Source organism: Crinia signifera, chromosome 5, assembly GCF_055691185.1.
Source record: "Crinia signifera chromosome 5, ASM5569118v1, whole genome shotgun sequence".
Taxonomy (NCBI): domain Eukaryota; kingdom Metazoa; phylum Chordata; class Amphibia; order Anura; family Myobatrachidae; genus Crinia; species Crinia signifera.
Genome location: NC_139221.1, coordinates 162,919,383 through 162,941,616, shown reverse-complemented (window position 1 = coordinate 162,941,616; position 22,234 = coordinate 162,919,383). Strand labels below are relative to the sequence as shown.

The 22,234-nt window shown below is 44.5% G+C and overlaps 1 protein-coding gene across 5 annotated transcripts in view; it reads left to right on the top strand.

Annotated features, from left to right (window-relative positions):
- Positions 1-22,234, top strand: part of COBL (cordon-bleu WH2 repeat protein) — a 482,604-nt gene that overhangs the window by 248,298 nt on the left and 212,072 nt on the right. For all 5 annotated transcript variants that reach the window (XM_083188208.1, XM_083188209.1, XM_083188207.1 and 2 more), the window contains one exon: positions 2,910-3,104. In XM_083188208.1, the coding sequence (XP_083044334.1) occupies positions 2,910-3,104 (195 nt within the window). The remainder of the gene's footprint in view (positions 1-2,909; positions 3,105-22,234) is intronic.

Here is a 22,234-nt window from a genome sequence, read left to right as displayed (position 1 = left end):
TATATATATATATATATATATATATATGAGGAAAGTCAATCTACACGATAAGTAAATTTTTGGCAAATGATCTTTCCTGTCGTTTCTCACATGCACAGTAAGAAAATCCCTGGTAAAATGTCAGCAGTGCCATTTTCCCGGAGATCTGTTCAGTAGTCCCCGGAACAGCGCTAGGGTCTTCTAGTGTCCAGAGTCTACAGCATAGATAAGGGGGACGAGGCAGAGTCTGTACAAGGGCCTCCTCAGCAAAAGTTCCTCTGCCTCTATGGGAGGAATTCATGTGTTTTGCGCGCCGATTTTCACTAGTTAGCACCTGACAGAGCAATTCAAGTGTTGCTTCATTTGGCCGCGCTTCCGACACAAACATTACTGTTAATTTATGTTATTCTGTAAGTTTGACAGGCTTTTAACTAGTGTGTAATAAGTATTTTTCTTGTCACATACTGTACATCACCGGTAACGTTGCACTGATGCCGGATGTTGCGCGAACAAACCTCATCAACACGCGCCCGTTGCCACGGCACCCGTTGGACACAGCGCGCGTGCGATACGTCAGTCACGCAATACCATCCTGCATCTGGTTCCCAAGGTTACCTTTACAAAATAAATGATAAATAGGAGCATTTCAAGCCCAAAAGCAGTCATATGTACACAAGGAACAATCTGTACTGTCTAGAATGAAACATGTTTAGAGAGCATATCACATATCATATAACATAATACATATCTGCACATAGAGCTATATGATAATTATTTACGCAATTCATTTATACTAATACAGTGTACCAAATAAAGATAATATGTATCAAACAGAAAATAACAGTAACAGAGCTCACTGAAAAGAATTATATACAATTGTAAGACACTATTATAAAAAGCAGTGTAGTCCATGTGCCTCATTCAACCCACCGGGAGACAATGTTCTCAGCTGTTGAATCCAGCACGCCTCACTTTTTAGTAATTTGGAAGCTCTATCTCCACGTCTCAAAGAGGTGGGTACATGATCAATAATAATCGATTTCAGTGAAGCCACACTATGTTTTGCCTCGAAAAAATGTCTAGCAAGGGGCTGGTCACTACCACCCTTCTCGTAGGCAGCCTTTATGGCTGATCGATGTCCTGCTAATCTTTCCCTAAGGGTCCTTTCGGTTTTACCCACGTAATTAAGGGAACAGGGACATGTCAACATGTAGACGATAAACTTAGTTGTGCAAGTGACTCGATGCTGTATGAAAAGTTTTTTACCAGATCTTGGGTGTAAGAAATAAGGACCTGTGGACATAAACCGGCAAGCAGTGCAGTCTAAACACCTATAACATCCCTTTCGGGGTCTGAGGAACTGTTCACTAGTAGCTTGGTGCAAATTGGTCACATCTGTTTTCATGACGAGATCTCTAATATTTCTACCCTTAGTGTAACAGTTCTTAATGTTCACATTCTCAAGTCCCAGAGAGGGATCTGATCGAATCATGGGCCAAAGATTCTTAATCACTCTACTAATAGTAGGGCTCAGTGTATTATAATGTGTTACCCATGGGAACTTTTTAGGGCCCTCTGGTTTTTTGCCATATTTCAGTAATTCATCTCTGTCAAGGCACATTACTTTATCCTTCGCCTCTTATAACAGTGGTAGCTTATACCCCCTAGCCAGAAATTTATTAAGCATCACATCTATGGCTTCTTCAGCTAATGTGTCGTTACTGCAAATTCTTTTGGCTCTCACAAACTGCGAGTAAGGAAGCCCAAATTTTAGGCTTTTAGGATGGAAACTTGTCACATGTAAAAATGCATTTCTATCAGTGGGTTTGGTAAAAACGCCAGTGGTGACATGTCCATCTTTTACTGTAATCAGGACGTCAAGAAAGCTAACTTTTTCAGTATCGACTGTATATGTCAACTTTACTGGGCTGATGCTAGAGTTCTGCTTCTGAATGATGTCGGCCAATTCATCAGCCCCACCACTCCAAATTAAGAACAGATCATCGATGTACCTGGCATAGAATACAATCCTGCCAGATACATCGATGTTGGACAAAAATAGATCATTCTCTATTTGCAGCATAAACGTGTTGGCGTACGATGGGGCGAAATTCGTCCCCATCGCACAACCTGACGTTTGTATGAAGAACTTGCCGTTATACAGAAAATAGTTGTGTGTTAAAACAGTTTAAACAACAAGAGAAAAAAGTCAATATTGGGACCTTTGTATAGAGTATTATTATGTACAAGTCTCCTGACAGCCAACAGTCCCTGATCATGTGGGATAACAGTGTAGAGACTGGAATCCTGCCGGAAACCAGGGGAAGGCAACGCTGCAGCTGCTGCTGATAAGGTGTGCTGGCCTATACAGGTGAATATATATATATATATATATATATATATATATATATATAAACGTGAGCTGGTAGGGCGGCACTCGAGGGTCCTGGTATGGAAAGAATAAGAGTCCAAACTGTGGGTTCCTTATCGACATTTCAGTCGGTTAAGACTTTTATCAAGAACAGGATATCCTGTTCTTGATAAAAGTCTTAACCGACTGAAACGTCGATAAGGAACCCACAGTTTGGACTCTTATTCTTTCCATACCAGGACCCTCGAGTGCCGCCCTACCAGCTCACGTTTGTATTTTGGTATTTTCATACCTTGGAGGGCACCGGGGAAAGTATCCCTTGGTCACCATCGGAGTGCCGGCCTCATTCACCTGTAAGCTATATATATATATATATATATATATATATATATATATATATATATATATATATATATATACACAGTATATATACCAGAATGTCAGTGGCACTCACAGGACTTTGAAGAATAATAAATTAGGCGTGGCACGCCACAGCTGTGATCAACTTTTCAGTTTATTCAACTTTCCTCAGTATATATATATATATTTTTTTTTACAGGGCTTTTCAACTGCTCCAAGCTCCCCTACTGTGAATTCACGTTCTGTCACCCTGGGTGCATCACTGTCACTTAGCAATATATCTGGCATTGGTGCTGGAAGAGAGATGAAGAAGCGCAAAGCACCTCCACCTCCAAAAGCAGCTGTCCAAGTAAATGATTCTGAGAAAAATCTGGAAGCCCACACAGCAGAGCCGGTAGGTTATCCTTTACATTTAACTGGTTCAATCGCAAATTTCAATGAATAGTACATTGCAATAATATATTTTGTCTGTTGCTTCAGTCCTTTCAGCATTTCAGTGAATAAGAATAGCGGTTTGGCTGAGGTGGGTGTTAGGCACTTATGCTGCTTTCACATAGCAAAACCTGCTTAGACCCGGTATTTACAAAGTTTCTTAAAACGAGTCGAAGCTAGTTAAACCCCTTTCACATCGCATGTTGTAAACAGTATATTACTGTTTAATCACAATTTTTGAACCTTTCACCATTGAACCGTTTCACCCATAGAAAACAGATGTGGTGAAATAGTTTATAGAAATAGTTCGGTGCACCCCCCACCCCTCTGACAGATAGCAGTGAGTACTGAGGTCCCGCTCCATGCATATTTAATGAGCGGGACCCATCTCCCGTGCATATTTAATAAGCGGGTCCCTCTCTGTGCATACTTAATGAGCGGGACCCAGCTCCCGTGCATTTATAATGAGCAGGCCCCGCTCTGTGCCTATATAATGAGCAGGACACAGCTCCCGTGCATATTTAATGAGCGGATCCCCGCCCCCCCCCCCCCCGGCATATGTAATGAGCGGGGACCCGCTCATTAAATATGCACTGCGCTGGGTCCCCGCGCATTATATATGCACGGAGTGGGACCAGCTCAGTGCTTCACTGCTGCCTGGGTACTAAATTCCGTTTCAGACCCGTTCAGACTGCAAAAAAAAATGGGTCTGAAACGGGTAGGACCCTGCTTTTTTACCGTTTTGCAATACCATTTTTTTAAAAAGGTAAGTTCACTCTGGACCTTTCAGACCGCACAGATTACCGTTTTGAAACAGTAAAAAAAATGGCAAAATACTGGGTAATAAGTGTGGTCTGAAAGGGGCATTAGAGGGGCGAGGGGGTTAGGGTGCAGGGCGCAGGGTTACATTTAGGCATGGATGTATGAGAGTTAGAATTCGGCTGTGGGGAAGGAGGGTTAGGGGGCAGTGGGAAGGTAAGTATACTTACCATACTGCTATTGGGATGCTGGCATCAGTATTCTGACCAGTATTCTTTTTTCAAACAAATGGGGCAGATGTATTAAGCCTTAACAAGAGATAAATTCAAGTGTGATAAGGAGAGATAAACGTCCGGCCAATCAGCTACTTGCTGACTTTTTTCAAGAAGCTGATTGGCTGGACGTTTATCTCTCTTTGGGGCAGATGTATGACTGGGCGTTATGGGGGAGAAGGGGTATCAGCGCACGTCACCGCTTCTCCCCCATGTTTGAAGGAGCCGAGATGCGCCCCTGTCCATATCAGAGCTGCTATCTAAATGATAGCAGGCCGAATGTATGAACGATGCTGACCGTTCCGCCCGCTGCTGGTTTTGGCTTCGCTAGCATCAGGCTGGCGAAGCCCTATCTAAACAGCAGGGACAGCGCTGTCCCTGCTGTTAGTTCTGGGCTGCGCTGGGGATCTCGCGTGAGTAGCGAGATCCCGCGCATGCCCAGTGCAGCCGGCCGGGGGACAGGAGACAGCGCATCAGTGTAAACTGATGCGCTATCTCCAGGAGGGGACATCGCCGGAGGGGGGAGTTAGCGCTCCCCCGCTTCGGCAGACAAGATGTTGCCGATGTCCCTTCCTGCTTCGCCTCGTTAATGAGGCGAAGCAGGAAGTATTATAGCGGCGCGATAAGCGCTGCTATAATACATCTGCCCGTTTATCACCCTGGCATTTATCTCTTGTTAAGGCTTAATACATCTGCCCCAATGTGTAGAGCATTTAACTGAACGCCAGACAACAAATAGAGTAATAATGGGGCAGATGTATTAAGCCTTAACAAGAGATAAATCCAAGGGTAATAAGGAGAGATAAACGTCCAGCCAATCACATCATAACTGCCATGTTACAGGCTGTGTTTGAAAAAAGTCAGTAAGAAGATGATTGGCTGGTCGTTTATCTCTCCTTATCACCCTTGCATTTATCTCTTGATAAGGCTTAATACATCTGCCCCACGGAGAGATAAACGTCCAGGCAATCAGCTCCTTACTGACTTTTTTCAAACAAATGGGGCAGATGTATTAAGCCTTAACAAGAGATAAATTCAAGTGTGATAAGGCGAGATAAACGTCCAGCCAATCAGCTACTGGCTGACTTTTTTCAAACACAGCCTGTAACATGGCAGTTAGCAGGTGATTGGCTGGACGTTTATCTCTCGGCCCTTATTCTGATCGATGCGGATATTCCCGCTTGCGTACGGGCCGCCGATGTTTATCCTCTGCGCATGTGCAGAGGTCACTCTGCGCATGTGCAGGCGATTTCGCCGCAAGGATTCTCTATACGCCGCACAGGGGGCGTAGAGGGGCGTGAGGGGCTACTTATCCTCATTACCCTATGCATACGCCCCGCGTTTCATGGGCGTTCCCATGCAAACGCGGGGCGTATGCATGGTAATGAGGCCGTGACGCGTGGGTACGGGGCGGGCATCTGACATCGCCGGATGTCAGCTGCCCGCCCCCATACAAGATTTCACACGGACAAGTGTCCGTGTGGTCTTGTGTTGCGGGACCTGGTGGAGCGTGCGGCCCTGCATTCGATGTTCGGCGACCATCGAATGCAGGGGCTGCTCCCACCATGGAGGAGGCGTATCCCCGTCCAATTTCATGCGGATCGCCACATATCCGCGTACGGACGGCAGGTGGCGATCCGTATGGAAGGCGGGGATTCGCCTGCACGGTCGCGGCCGCATATTCTGATCGGGCCGCACCGATCAGAATAAGGGCCCTTATCACACTTGCATTTATCTCTTGTTAAGGCTTAATACATCTGCCCCAATGTGTCCAAACTTTCTATTAGGCAGGGCTGATGTTATAGTGTTCGTGCCCATCTACAAACTATAAATTTGTGTCTTACCTCACTAATCTATAGAGGAACAGTGCAACCCAAAGTTGAACACAATAGTATACTCTGTTCAAATTATGCCACAGAGGAAAACAATCCTATTCACATTGCACCACACTGTGACCTTTATATACATTACACCATGCAGTGATGCATATTCACGTTGCACCACACGCAGTACCCATATTCCCTTTACACCACACACAGTGACCCTTATTCACGTTACACCACATGTGTGACCATATTCAAGTTACACCACACGCAGTGACCCATATAAACATAACCCCACCTGCAGTGACCCATATTCATATCATACCACTCATAGTGACCCATATTCATCTCACACCACCCATAGTGACTCACTTTCATATTACACCACACATACTAACAATATTCACATCACACTACACATAGTTACCCATATTCATCTCACACCACCCATAGTGACCCATATTCACGTTACACTATATGCAGTGACCCATATTTACATTACACCATCTGTAGTTACCCATATTCATGTCACACCAACAATAGTGACCCATATTCGCATTGCACCACACAGTGACCAATATACAAGTACAGTACAACACCAGTAATGATCCATATTCACATTGTACCACACATTGATCCATATTACAAATACACTATGTGAGTGACTCTTACTCTTGTGGTAGTGACCCATATTCAGGTTCCGAAACATACTAGTGGCTCTTAAACACATGACAATTCTCACTGTAGTAAAATTATACACATAATTCCCTTCCTCCTCCTCCCTCCACCCCCCCCCCCCCTTCCCCAGTACAACCCTCACACAGTCGCACCTGGGTCAAAGGCTGGATCTCTGTAGAAGCCATATGGTTGTGTCGGCTCCATCTCTGGGGAATCTGTGGAGCATGGCAGCAAGATCATCTATAGAGATGGCAGGGAGGTAGCAGTGTAATCCAGACACGACTGGTCACTGGGCAGTGTAATCTGCGTGGGGGGGGGGGTGGCTGGCGGGGATTCGGACATGAGTGACTGCAGTGGCAGGGAGGTGGGGGCACAACTGATGGAGCTTTGGACAAGATGACTGCAGTGGAAGTATAATCTGCATGGAGGGAGGGGGGGGCACGGCTGTCCGGAGCTCCGGAGGACATGACTGCCCACAGTGGCAGTGTAATCTATGTGTAGGGAGTGGGGGGGGGGGGGCTAACAGGAACTCCGGACAGGGGCGGATTGGGAATGAAAAGCAGCCCGTGAAATATCTGGAAGCAGCCCTAATGCAGGGTGGACCTGTTGCGCGCTGGGGCTGGGGAGACAGGGGGGGGAGTTTCTTTCTCTCTCTTCCTCCCTTGGAAACCCACAAAAGACAGGGGGGTGACAGGGGGTCTCCCAACTAACCCCCACCCACACTGTGGGACACTGAGTATGGGCCACCTCCAGTGTCGGACTGGGGCACGAAGGGCCCACCAGGGAAATGCACTCACAGGGGCCCACCAAGGGGCGTGGTCTTTTTGAAGGGGTGTGGCCATCTGACCAGAGAGGAGTGGGCCAATTTCATCCGATTTCTGCACTTTGGGCCGATAATCAGGCAAAATTGGCCCAAAATCACAGGTGTGTGACATTTGATCCATAAATCCCCCACATTGATAATAAAGCACATAGGTCCCATAGATAATACAGCAAATACCACCCCCCCAGATATTACAACACATAGGTCCTCCACACACAGATAATAGTACAGCACGTATGTCCCCCCACATATAATACAGCACATAGGTCCTCCACACACAGATAATAGTACAGCATGTAGGTCCCCACACATAATACAGCACATAGGTCCCCCACTCAGTTAATAGTACAGCACAATGCGCCCCCCCCCCCCCCCCCAATAGGTGAATGTAGAAATATGGTAATGGCTGTTCCCAAATCCAAACTCACAAGCAAGGGGGACCTTCGCGCGGCGAAAATGGGACGTGGCCTCATGGGACGGAGGCGTGGCATCACAAAATTGTGCGTGGTATTACACTTTAGACCACAACGTAATGCCCATTGGGGGAGGGAATTGCTCGTTGCCAAGGTGGGGAGGAAATTGCTAATTGCCAAGGAGGATGTCATACTACTGGATGCACCTAAAGAAATGACAGCCGGGCAGAGAGCCGGCTGTTTAGTCTAAGGAAGTGCTTGTTGCCAAGGGGGATGTCTCACGCCGCTAGACTCATCTAATTGAAATAAATGACAGCCGGGCAGAGAGCGCTGTGCGCTGCCCGGCTGTAGTCTAAGCAGTAACATCGATATTTTCAGTTCTTGCACTGAGGTCCGGCAGCCAATCAGGAGCAGCTACCAATACCACCAATGCCACCAATGCCGCTCCTGATTGGCTGCCGGCGGTCCAGAGGGAAAACTGAAAATATCGATGCCACTGCTTAGACTACAGCCGGGCAGCGCACAGCGCTCTCTGCCCGGCTGTCATTTATTTCAATTAGGTGCGTTCAGCGGCGTGAGACATCCTCCTTGGCAACAAGCAATTCCTTATGGTGTGTACACACGGGGGCGATATGGATTCCGATGTTCCCGATTTAGTGAACATCAGAAGCCATATCGCATGTTGATTGGTGGCTTTTTAGGGCTAACGAGCCCGATGCGCTGCCGATGCACGCTCCCAAGTGAGCACAAATCTGCACTATTTAGTCTAAATTGTGCCCCTGCCGCATGCCGTGCGATGCGAGTCCGGATACCAGCTGATCGTATCGGGACTCGCATAGCACGGCATATCTACCATCTGTACACACCTTAAGACTAGGTGGTCCGGTGCACCCCTTAGATTCGCCTTTGCCCTCCCATATAATACATTACATAGGTCCCCCACTCAGATAATAGTACAGCACATAGGCCCCCAATAAAAACACATAACATAGGTCCCACCAACTCAAATAATACAGCACATAGGCCCCCCCATATAATACATTACATAGGCCCCCAATAACATACATTACATAGGTCCCCCCAACTCAAATAGTACAGCACATAGGCCCCCAATAACATACATTACATAGGTCCCCCCACTCAAATAGTACAGCACATAGGCCCCCAATAACATACATTACATAGGTCCCCCCACTCAAATAGTGCAGCACATAGGCCCCCAATAACATTCATTACATAGGTCCCCCCACTCAAATAGTGCTGCACATAGGCCCCCAATAACATACATTACATAGGTCCCCCCACTCAAATAGTGCAGCACATAGGCCCCCAATAACATACATTACATAGGTCCCCCCACTCAAATAGTACAGCACATAGGCCCCCAATAACATACATTATATAGGTCCCCCCACTCAAATAGTGCAGCACATAGGCCCCCAATAACATACATTACATAGGTCCCCCCACTCAAATAGTACAGCACATAGGCCCCCCAATAACATACATTACATAGGTCCCCCCACTCAAATAATGCAGCACATAGGCCCCCAATATAGTACATTACATAGATCCTCCCTACACAGATAATATGGCGCACACACACATACATACACATACACACACACATATACATACATACACACACACATACACAATACAGCGCATACCCCTAAAAAACAACAACACAGAATATAAAAAAGTTAATACTGCAAATGGTTAGGCTAGTTACCTACCAGTTTGCAGACGGGGAACAAAAGCAGTTTTCTCTCTACCCCCGCAGCTCTTATCGTGCTGTTGTTTGGGGCCCCGGCGGTGGCTGCTCCCATCCTGTGCAGACCCGCCTGAATCAGGTGGCCTGATGTGCTGCGCCGGCGGGAGTTGGGACAACTGTCACTGTGGCGTCTGACGTCATGACACAGCGCGACAGGGTTCCAGCTCCTCAGCCCTGCTTGCAGCCGCCGTGCCTTTGCTATTGCGGCGGCGGGGAGGGGGGATAAAGAGTGATAGCCCCGCCCCCCTAAACAAGTGGGCGGGTTCCAAAATCACCGGGGCCCACCGGGGGATTCCCCGGTTCCCCCCCAGGCCAGTCCGAGCCTGGCCACCTCCCTTAAACACCTTATGCACCATAACAAGAGGGCCTTTTTTCTATCGAAAAACCTGTACACCTTATGCCACACAGTATAAGCCAATATTCACATTATGACACATGGACTGATCCAAAATTCACAAAATGTCACACAGAAAATAACATTATGCAGCACCCTATGAGACAAATATCACATTATGCCAAACAGTATGAGCTAAAGTTCACATTATACAACAGAATGAGAATACACAGGGTGAGAGGAGGTTGGTGCAGGGTGAGAGGGGTTGGTGATGAAGGGTGACAAGGGGGTGACAAGGGGTGAGAGTAGAGTGGCAGGGTGGAAGAGGATGCAGGGAGGGAGGGGGATGCAGGGTGGCATAGAATACTGGGAGGGGAGATGCAGGTTGGCTGAGGACAAAAGGAGGACGTACGCAGGATGGCACAGGACGCAGGGTGTGAGGGGGCATGGTGGCACAGGGTGCAGGGTAGGAGGGGGAACGCAGAGTGGCAGAGGATGCAGGGAGGGGAGTCGCAAAGTGGTGGGGGATGCAGGGTGGCATAGGATGTGGGGTGACAGAGGGGAGATGCAGAGTGGCATAGATGTGGGGTGGTGGAAGATTCAGGTAGGGAGGGGGGAAGCAGGGTGGGAAGCAGGTTCCGTTCACGCTGTTAACGGAAACCGGAAGATGTCTCTGTCCGGAACGGCTGTAATCGGAGGATTGCTTTGGAACGCTCATGGATTGCAAGCTAGGAGGTTGTCATGGCGACCAGTGCCTCCTTCCTGGTTAATGCTGTCCCGGCAGCTCTGTACAGCTTGAAAGGGGAGAAAGGTCACATTAAAACATAGTTGCAGACTAAAAAACATTAGGTACTTGTTTCCTAGCACGGCCACAATCGCGGGCATCGTGTGCCTTAACTTTAAGGCACACGATGCCCGCGATGCCCGCGATTTCCCCATAGGCTTCAATGTTAAAATATTTTAACATTGAAGCCTATGCGCGTCTGACGCGATGCCCCCGATTTCTCCATAGGCTTCAATGTTAAAATATTTTAACATTGAAGCCTATGCGATGGACCCGATTTGTCCATAGGCTTCAATGTTAAAATATTTTAACATTGAAAATGAGTGCATTTAACATAGGAAAAAATATGTGTGTAAAAAATAATGGCCCCCCATTGTGACCGCTACCCCCACAATTGACGCGAACCCGAAGCGTGGCGAGCGCAGCGAGCCCACGAGGGGCGGCGGTGCGTGTCCTCCGACCTTTTTATTCCCCTACTATCCACGTCGGCGTGGAGTTGAGAATATATAGTGTGGCGAGCGTAGCGAGCCACCAAGCCAGAAGCGTGGCTAGCGCAGCGAGCCCCGCGAGGGGACGCGGATACCTGTCAAGCCCACGAGGGGCGCTCGCCACGCTTCGGGCGCGGTGGCTCGCTACGCTCGCCACACTATATATTCTGAACTCCACGCCGACGTGGATAGTAGGGGAATGAAAAGGTTGGAGGACGTGCACTGCCGCCCCGCGCGGGCTCGCTAAGCTCGCCACGCTTTGGGTTTGCGTCAATCGTGAGGGTGGCGGCCACAATGGGGGGCCATTATTTTTTACACACATGCCGGGGCCATACCCAATGAGAAATAGCCCATATTGGGCCATTTACCTTTTTTTTTATGTTAAATGTACTCAGTTTCAATGTTAAAATAATTTAACATTGAAGCCTATGGAGAAATAGGGTCCATCGCGTCGGCACACCATGGACGCGGGTTGGGATCATTTGGTCTATTGCATTATGGTAGAAAGTCATTAGGTCGAATCCATTAGGTCGACATGCTAAAAGGTCGACATGACTCTAGGTCGACATGGGAAAAGGTCGACATGATTCTAGGTCGAAAGGTCATTAGTTCGACAGGTCATTAGTTCGACAAGGTCATTAGTTCGACATTGTCTATGTCGACATTCACAAGGTCGACATGGGGTTTTTCACTGTTTTTTTACCTGAATGTCAACACAGTCGACATGGACACAGTTTAAAGTGCACTGCATCCCCTCGCATCGCTCGCTGCGCTCGCTATGCGTCGGGCACGGTGCCTCGCTACGCTCGGCACACTATTTTATTCTCCCACCACGCCCTAGTGGATGGTAGGGCATGAAATACCGCCTGTCGGCACATGTTGGCTCAAAAAAACAGTGAAAAACTCCATGTCGACCTTGTGAATGTCGACATAGACAATGTCGAACTAATGACCTTGTCGAACTAATGACCTGTCGAACTAATGACCTTTCGAACTAGAATCATGTCGACCTTTTCCCATGTCGACCTAGAGTCATGTCGACCTTTTAGCATGTCGACCTAATGGATTCGACCTAATGACTGTCGACCATAATGCAGTAGACCAAATGACCGCATCCCATGGACGCGATGGACCCGATTTCTCCATAGGCTTCAATGTTAAATTATTTTAACATTGAAGCCAATGGAGAAATCGGGTACATCGCGTCGTGTGCGTTTTGGTATGCACCCGACGCGACCGACGCTATTTTTTTTCCGACACGACCACCACGATAGAAATCGTGGTGGCCGTGCTAGGAAACAAGTACCAAACATTAAACTGAGTGATGGATGACACCTAGGGTAATCTAAGGTGATTCAATACTGTGAAAAAAATGGTTTGATGCATAAACAACCTGTGTCAGACTGTGCATGATGCAAATAATGCACCCTTATAAAGGTGCATATCTACGTGAACCAATGTAACGTGTTATTAGCATGAATAAAATAAGGGATCTTTAATAAACACACAAATATATAGCTACTTGGTTCTCCTCGGAATGGTGATATATCGTCCGCTGGTACTTATGCCATGCATTTCCTGTGCGGTTACTGTACCACTAGTGTGTAGTCTATATATATGTATATGTATGTATATATATGTGAATATGTATATATATATACAGTATGTATATATATATATATATATACATATACACATATATACATATACTGAGGAAGGTATATATATAGACTGAGGCAGACTGACTCAGTCTGAGTGTACCTGCCTGTGGCCACCCTCAGATCTGTTAAGTTGCTGCCTCCGCCGCCGCCCATCAGAGAGCCGGCTCCCCAGCTTCCGCTGGGGTACATCATGTTAGTAGCCATCCTTTCTCTGGAGTCCAGGCTGCGGGAACAGCTGTGTGTGCCCGTGCATGCGCACCAGCCCTCCTGCGGCCATTTTAACTTTGGGCACAGCCGAGGCTGGCCGCGGCCATATTCCATTAGGGCGTATTGCCACTGCCGCTAACCACACGGATGGTAGTTCGGCACGCTGTGGCCCATCCAGGGAGGATGGCGGCCACTTCTTCACTAAAATGTGCCGGCCCACCAGGAAATGGGATGGTTTCCCGGTGGGCCAATGGCCAATCTGCCCCTTGCTCCGGACATGACTACCTGTAGCAGTGTAATCTGCACAAAGAGAGGGGATAGGAACTTCATAGGACAGGACTCCTACGGGAAGAGGAGCTGCTGGCAGAGCTCTGGATATGATTGCATGTGGTGGTGGTGGTGGTGGTGGGGGGGGGGGGGGGTGTCAATAGAATCATTCCACTCATGACTCAATGAATTTAGTGAGATTGGGATTATTGAGGCAGAAATAAAATAGAATCTAGCGTTAATTTAGGAGATTTGGCTCATATATATATATATATATATATATATATATATATATACAGTAGTTAATGCACAGCTGCTGCTCGTACAGTATATTCCTTGTTAAACCAAATTCTATTCTTTTTCCACATAGTTTGCCCACATAAATTGTGGCAGCACAGACTCTTAATTTATGGGAAGTGACAATATTTTTTTATCGTAGGGAAAAACGTCAATTCCTTATTAGTGGGGCTTCCTTAAGAAGATAACATGTTTGTTTGGGACATTTTTCTGCTACTGTTGCTAACAGGAAAATCCTGGAAGAGAGCGACAAGTTTATATTTATAGTGACGCATGAGAAAAAATAACTATGTGAAGGTCAAAAGATTCTTAATTATTGTTTCCTCTTTTTAAAGCAAACTAACATAATGAAAACATTCTAAGGCTGATTTCAGCTTTGTGTATGTAGAAATGTTTACAAGTAATTTGATGTTAGGATAAAGAATTAGTTGTGAAAGGTGAATTATGTTATAATGCAAGTGAAACTGCACACTCTTAGGGGAAAATGTAATAGAATGTGATTTTAGCACCCATACACTGGAGCATACCCCTCCCAACTGTCCCGCTTATCGTGGGAACATTCCGGTTTTTTTTGGTACGTTCCCGCATCCCTCCCGTGGCTGACAGTCGTCTCCTACCCCCCCCCCCCCCCCGTTGAGCGTGAATAGACTTCATATTCTTGCAGGCAGAAGGTTTGGGGGCATAGCCAGCAGTTCACGGAGCTGCTGGGCATGCCCCCACAGAGGCAGAAACGGGGCGTGGACTCGTGGCAGCATCGCAGGGACAGGTCACACACCCTTTTTGGCCCCACTAACTTCAACTGTTGGGAGATATGCTAGATGTATACTGATATCCCTACTGCCTTCAATGTTTGCCTGTAAGATGTCAAATCTCTATCAAGATTAGTTTACTCACTTTCAAAGCCCTATATAACCAGCTCTCAAGTACTTGAAGCAGCTTCTGATTCCTTACTGTCCCACTTGATTACTGCAATCTGCAAATGAAGGACTATTAAAAGTACTTAATCTCCCAGAATTAATTTAGAGGTCAAGTTTTCAGTTTGGAGTTCCAACTCTATGGAACTCTCTTCCCTGGACAGTCCGAGAGGCCTCCAATCTTGAATTCTTCAAAAATAGATTTGACTTTCCTGTTCATCCAAGCATTTCACATATATGTACTTTAAAGCTTGTTTTGTATTTTGTGCTGTAAAGGCAAATGTAAAGCAGTCTGAGTAGTGTTAAGTAGGTTTTTTTCGCTGGCCGCCACTAGATGGTGCCTGATAGAGCTGTTCAATAGCTCCGGTATCTCAGCTTGACTCATCTGAGCGGTAAATATGACTTTTCTTGTCCCATCAGTTAGTTTGGTCAGTTTTAGTCGCTAAACCCAACCATAATGAACGTGATGTGCGTGATATAAAAAGATCAATTGAATATAGCCCCATGATCTCCCATCACTTTAGATTGGAGAACAAGCATGTTATTACAATTGAATGCCAATTCAATTCTATTGGAAGGCAAAAATTATTCTTGCTGGTGAGATTGTTTAAACCTTTCTATCTGTCTAACTATGAATAATAAAAGAGCAAACTAAACATAAATATGTCTTTGTTACTTATTAATACTTAATTGACCAGTCCAAACTATTTAAAAATATATGATTTGGGCACAATTATTGAATTAGTTATTTGTTAATACTAAATAACAAAAATATATTCAAAAAATACAAAATTTTAAGTTACACATACAATATCATATTTCGGAAACTTTTAGGGGCCACTATTTCTTAAAAATAACATAATAGGGCCAATAATCAATTTATTGTAAACTGTGGTCATATTAATTAATATGATGATGGTGCCAATTAGATTGACACTTCAAGTATCAGCATGCCTCCATCTGTTTCGAGCCGCCTCTGGCGGGTCTGTGCAAATGCAGCGTGAGTCTTGTATTTGTTCTGTGTTCAGTTTAACCTGTCATATAATTAGGCAATTAACACTCTGCCTAGTGTGTCAGGCTGCTCATCTGCAGTGACTTTCCTCATTAAGGGGGCTTGTCCATTCTAGCAGTTCTGATTGGACATGGCTCCCTATATTAAACAGTCTGTTCTAAGCTTTGTGCTACATATACTGCTTGTTTCAAGCTATTGCAGCAGAACATTCTGAGTCCTTGCCTGAATACCCTGTGTTCACCTACCTGGATCCTGTTTCCCAAAGTTCGTTTAACCCTTCATGTGTCTGTGCTGTGTTTGGTCCTGTTTTTCTCAGCTGTTGCTTGCTCCAGAGGAGCTTCTGTTTGTATCCTGCGATTATTCCTGTGTCCTGTTTGAGACTAGTAATGTGCCACAGTCTGGTCTCGCTGTGTGTCACTAAGTGTCTTTTGCGCTTTTACAGGTTCCATAACCAGTCTGTTTGTCTGCCAGTGTGTTGTCTCTTAGTACAACACTTAGACGCATTGCGGTTCATTACTCTGTACTTACAGCAACATCTACAGTACAGTATCACTAGTGTGTAACATCCACCACAGTGGTCTGATGCCATTGTAGTATATCTTTGTTCACTGTTTGTCCTGTGTATCTGGTCCTTTCTTTTGTGTCCCAGTCTGACACCAGTCCTGCATTTGCCTTGCCCAGCCTCCTATAGCAGCCTTGTCCCTCTGTAAGACCTGGCAGCACCGGAGTGGGGGTGGGCCTAATTCGCCCTCACAAATGTGGCTGTTATAGTTGAAGCCTTAGCCTGCAGGAGGCTTTAAGGACTGCTATGCAAGTGCAACAGTGCCACCTATATCATCTTGGTGGCATCCCTAACACCATTATTGATCATTTTTATACACCATGGCCCTGATTTTGGTTCACTCGCAAAGGCATATTCCTTCTCAAATGGACAAGTGAAGTGCAGGTGGGGCAGATGTAACATCTGCAGAGATTTAGATTTGAGTTTGAGATTGAGAAGGAATATGCCTTTGTGAGTGAACCAGAATAAGGGCCCCTGTTTGATAGTGTTTTTGTGAATTGCTGATCAGCAATAATGTAAGCAAATCACACTCCATTAACCCCTTCAGTGGTGTTTTTTAGGTAGCGGTCCCCGCTAGGTGAGTTTTTTTAGGGGGAGCACCCCCTAAAAAAACCCCACCACTGTCTCTACTGGGGCTGGGCAGCGCCACTGAGCACTATATCACCTGCTGCCTGGCCCTGACCCCGGCAACCCAGCGGTGTGACGGTACAAGGTCTTGTCGCACACAGCCGGGGTGGGGGGGAGGAGGAGGTGCAGCCAGAGTCGGGCAGCACTGAAGCTCAGTTCAGCGATCAGCTCAGCAGCACTGCCCAGCACTAAGCAGCGGAGATAGCAGCAATCCCGATAATTTTTTGGGTTTGGTCGTCTGGGCACTGAAGCATAGCCAGAAAATTCTCGGGAATACCAAGTTTACAAATTATTATTTTTCAACTGCCAAGCAAATCAATAGAAGCTCCCAAGTATCAAATGATTCATAGGGGGAAATTTACTAAAGGAAATTTGTATAAGAAATAGGTGTATTTGTATCCAGAAATACACTTATTTTTGACATTTACTATCCCGGAAATATGGCAATTCGTATTCGTATTGATGTGCTATCAATACGATTACGAATTGCCGTATTTTCGGGATAGTAAATGTCAAAAATAAGTGTATTTCTGGATACAAATACACCTTTTTTTTTTTTTTTACAAATTTCCTTTAGTAAATTTCCCCCATAATGTCCACAAAAACACATCTATTTCAATGCTGATATAGGCAAATTTCCCCCTTAGCACAATATCTGAAGCTCCAATTATGGGCCTGATTCCGTTTCACTCGCAAAAGCAAATTCTCCCTATAAAGAGCAAAATCATGTGGACCGCAAAGGGGAGGGGGAGAGGCAGATGTAACATATGCAGAGAGAGTGAGAGATTTTGGTGTTATTTTGTTTCTGTGCAGTGTTAATACTGGCTGCTTGAAGTACAAACCCCACCTAAATCTAACTCTCTCTGCACATGTAACATGTGCAGTGCACATGTTTTTTTACCTTAGAGAGTGAATTTGCTTTTGCGAGTGAACCAGAATCAGGCCCTCAGATTTGAAAAATATCCTATTGTTTGGGTTGATCCGCTCTGCATTTGGCCTGCATAAATTAGCAAAAATAATTAGTTAATTCACATACATGTACTGTGTACAATTATTAATACAAATGTCTAATGATGTTGTAGTACAGGATGATTCAAAAGTTGCAGTACACCCTTTTGTTTCAAAAACTGCAGGAAATGGGAAAACTTGAATGGTATTGCAAGGTGTGGGTGAGGTGGGTTATCTTTTAGGGTATGTACCGAACATGTGCCCCATCTTGAATCTAATTCAGTTTTCGCATTTCTTGCAGTTTTTGAAACAAAAGGGTGTATTTTAATTTTTTTATATTAATATTTTATATTTTTTCTAAATGTCTGTTTTGATTAGTTTTTGTTTTCTATGAATACGCCAGTTGCTTTTGAATATCACATTATCCACCATATTACTCTGAGCTTCAGGTTTCTAGAATCATCTCCTAAATTCTTCCTTTCAGTGCAGCTTATTCCAAGCGCAGATACAGTATTTAAACTCAGCGATGAGATCACTGCCATGGGCCACCATGATGTAACCTTTTTTTATAGCATCCTGATATAAGATAAAGGATTACTGGAAGCATTGCCAACTTTTAAAAGCGAAAATAAATAAATCCTACAATTATGTATCTTTTAATTGTATTGATCATTTTCTGTAGCAAATCCAAAAGACTACAAGAGAGGCATTTATCATCTTAAATTATTATCTAATGTAACAAACGTATAATACTAAAGTGAAGTGGACAGGCAGTTAATCTGACATGTCTGTGGCCCGCAGACAGACATTGTTGTTAGTAAGAGACAGTTAAAGCATTTGGTGGAAAGAAAATTAAGTTTATTTTGCTATTATAACATCAATGCATTTTAGAAATTTTAGGAGTTTGGTTTATTTGACAGGCTTTAATGTCATTTTTGAACATGACAGCTAGGAGCTGATTGGCTGGTACATGATCTCCACTTCCAAATCCACTTTGTCTCTCTTCAAGGCTTAGTACATAGGGCCTCATTCATGCTTGTATGCAATGGCCAATTATCACGCAGTGGGGTGATTATTGGCAGACTGCAAATGTGCTGTGGTCTTAGGAGGTCTATGGGCTGCGCATGCATATATACGCTTATGCGCATGTGCAGCCCATCTGTGCGAGCAGACACGTGACTTGTGTAGTCACTGGCCCGGGATGCGAGATGCACATATATAAACGTGTTACATCTGCGCTACACATGATAGTGTTTGCCGGTAACTGCCCCAGTTTCTGCAGGCAATCAATTAGCATATTGGTATTTTTAAGGCAAGACTCAAACCGAGCTGCACACAAGGATTTAAATGTGCATCCCAAAAAGTCGATATAGGTTGGTAAATTGATCCCTGTTAGGTGTACTGCTGTTGCTTTGGTTATTTAGCTGTTGCTAAGCAACCTAAACTGGGTTTCTCAACTGAGTTTCTCATTAATGGCTTACCCTTCATTAGGGATTCTGACCAGTTGCTCCCTGTCTGTTTATTAGTGTTCCAGCCTTAGTTCCCGACTGTGGGTCTGCTGTCCAGACTCCATGTGCAGCTGCATTGCCTTTGTTTGCTGTTGGATCTGCTGTCTGCTGCTGGTCCCTGTTTCTGAGTCCAGTGCCAGCCCTGTGCCCTCTGCCCAGCCCTGCGTTACCCAGGAGGTTGAGATAAGTGCAATCCCTTTCCCTCATTGTGTCTCGCTATCACTCTGTGAGAGATTCCTTGTAGAGTTATATTGTCTCTCCTCCAGGCCAAGTGTCATCTAAGACATTGTGTCTTTGGAGTTTTGGTTTCAGGAATAAATTAATGCGCTGGGGGGCTGCCTGACACTATACAGTTGATATGTCACCACATATACAGAAACATAGATGCAAGAAAAATACTGACAGTTTTGTTCATGCGCTCGTCACTTTCAATTTGTTTGTCCAATACGGTTTCTACTGATACTTCTCAGTATACATAGAAGAGAAAAAACCATACATAGTGTAATATCTTAATTTTATATGGACTAAACACATGAAATCCCCAAGTGGGGAACCATACCCTCTGCTGTTGTCCACTGATTTTAAGTAGATAATCTAGGCTCAATGGGGGAGGAATCAACTCCAGACCACGATCATATGTCACTTGTAAAGCGATCACCATGAGGAGAAAATGAAAATTTGCCTCCAATAGTGAAATACCATTTTATTCAGTTAAAATACAAATATGGGTGCATACAATGGACTCTCACCAGAATTATTTGTCCACAAAACTGCAGACAAAAACAGCGATAGATGGAAAACCACAGGCATCCCTGGATGCTGGGTGTAGATGTTTGTCCTGATGATAAGTCCGCTGTCTGCAAGTCCCTGCTGCCAACGCATTTCAAACAAAGTTTATCCTTCCTCAAGGCATAGAGACTGAATCCCATAAGAGGGTATTTATACTCCTCTATCCACTTCACAAAGCATTGCCTAATTCCAGACATGGATTCGCTAACCTTCTAATACCTACACACATTACATGTATACAAGATAAATACCGGTTCCTGGATTTGTGAGAGGGCTTCTTCCCTTCCCTCATATGTTGCTTGATTTCGGCGCCAAATCTCCCTCCCGGAAGTGAGCTGCGTGCCACCAGAAGCGGCACGTGTTCCTGTCCAACCGGAAGTCCCGTCACTTCTGCGGCGCCAGAAACGGCATGCATTCCATTGCTGTGTAACTGGAAGTTCCTTGCATTCCACCGCCATTTTGCCGGCAGTGGATGATGTAAGATAACTTTATTGTCCATTCGATATGATCACAGACCATCATTTGGTATTATTATGTGGAAAGATCATAAGGGAAACAATTAATATCATCTACATTTATATATGCACATATAATTTTTTTAAATGCGATAAAAAATGCAGGGAAAATTCTCTTAAAAAAAGATGAAAAATTAACAATAAAATTGCGGCAGTAAAAGTCTCAACAAGGGGAGGACAATGAAACACTTATAATATTTACCAACACCTACAAAAACCATTTTAATTCAAAGTCTTTGTTGAGACCATTTGGGACTAGTGTTTTGTATTGATAAATCATGTTCATTTCCTTTTTAGCTAATTTCGTGGAGATGTTGCCCCCTCTATCTCCAATAGTGATCTTCTTTATTGCTTCAAATTTTTTTATCTGTTGCGGATCACAGTTATGTTCTTGTTTAAAGTGCATCGAAAGTGCATGAGTCTCAAGGCCTTTTTTAATGTTACGTAGATGTTCATCTATTCTAATTTTCAATGATCTGCTTGTACGTCCAATATAAAGTTTCCCACATGAATATTCGCTCATATAAATTATAGAATGGAATGTTAAAAAACCCTTCATATTGCATTGTTGCTATTGATTGATAGTTCAGTGAGTTTGTTCCCAAATTTATTGGTAACACATTTGCACCCTAAGCAAGACCCACACCAAAAAAAAACCTTTAGTTAAAATAGTGTCACTTAGTGGCATGGAAACTAGGGACTCAAAAGTAATTATGCCTCTGTACAAATCATTGGTTAGACCGCACCTCGAATATGGAGTACAATTCTGGGCCCCACACTATAAAAAGGACATCATAGAATTAGAAAAAAATCCAAAGAAGAGCAACAAAGCTTATTAGGGGAATGGAGAATTTAAGCTACGAGGAAAGATTAAGCAATTAAGATATTAAGATATTCAGAAAGTGAGAGATTTGGGAAGAAATCTCCACTTTTTTTTTAAAGCGGCAATCATTTACACTGCAAAATCAAACTGGTTTTGCAGTGTAAATGATTGCCACTTTAAAAAAAACTGGAGATTTCTTCCCAAATCTCTCACTTTTTGAATCTCTCATCCTATTAAATCTCACCCAATATGTCTTTAAAATATCAAATGTATTTGGAATGTGCTGGGCATTCCTGGGAGGTGACCAAAAGTGGCTATTTTCTAAATTGGGAGTTGTATTAAATATGGGATGCTGCCCATAGTAACCAATAAGAATCTACTTATTTATTTAGCACCTTCTAGAATATAATAAATAATTACTAGAATCTGCTTGGTTACCCATAGCAACATCCTATCGTGGGTGTGTTGCTGAAGTGGTTGCGAACTCAGATGCATATTCACTCATATCTTTCTCTGATGGAGAATATGCACTAGCATGGAGCTGGTCCAAGTTTTGATGGTGTGACTAATGCTGGCATTTATATACTCACCTAGCGGTTTTCAAGTGTTTAAGGGCTCTAAAAATAGGCATACAGTTTCCCAGATGTACACAAGAAAAGAACGAGTAACAGTATTTGCATAAAGTTGTAGAAGCAATACTGACTTAAGATGCACATGCACACGAACAGCGTGTGACTGAGAATCAGGACATGTTGAAGCAGGTTTGTAGATATTTGCCACACAAATGATAACTCAGTCTTTTTTATCTTAGTCT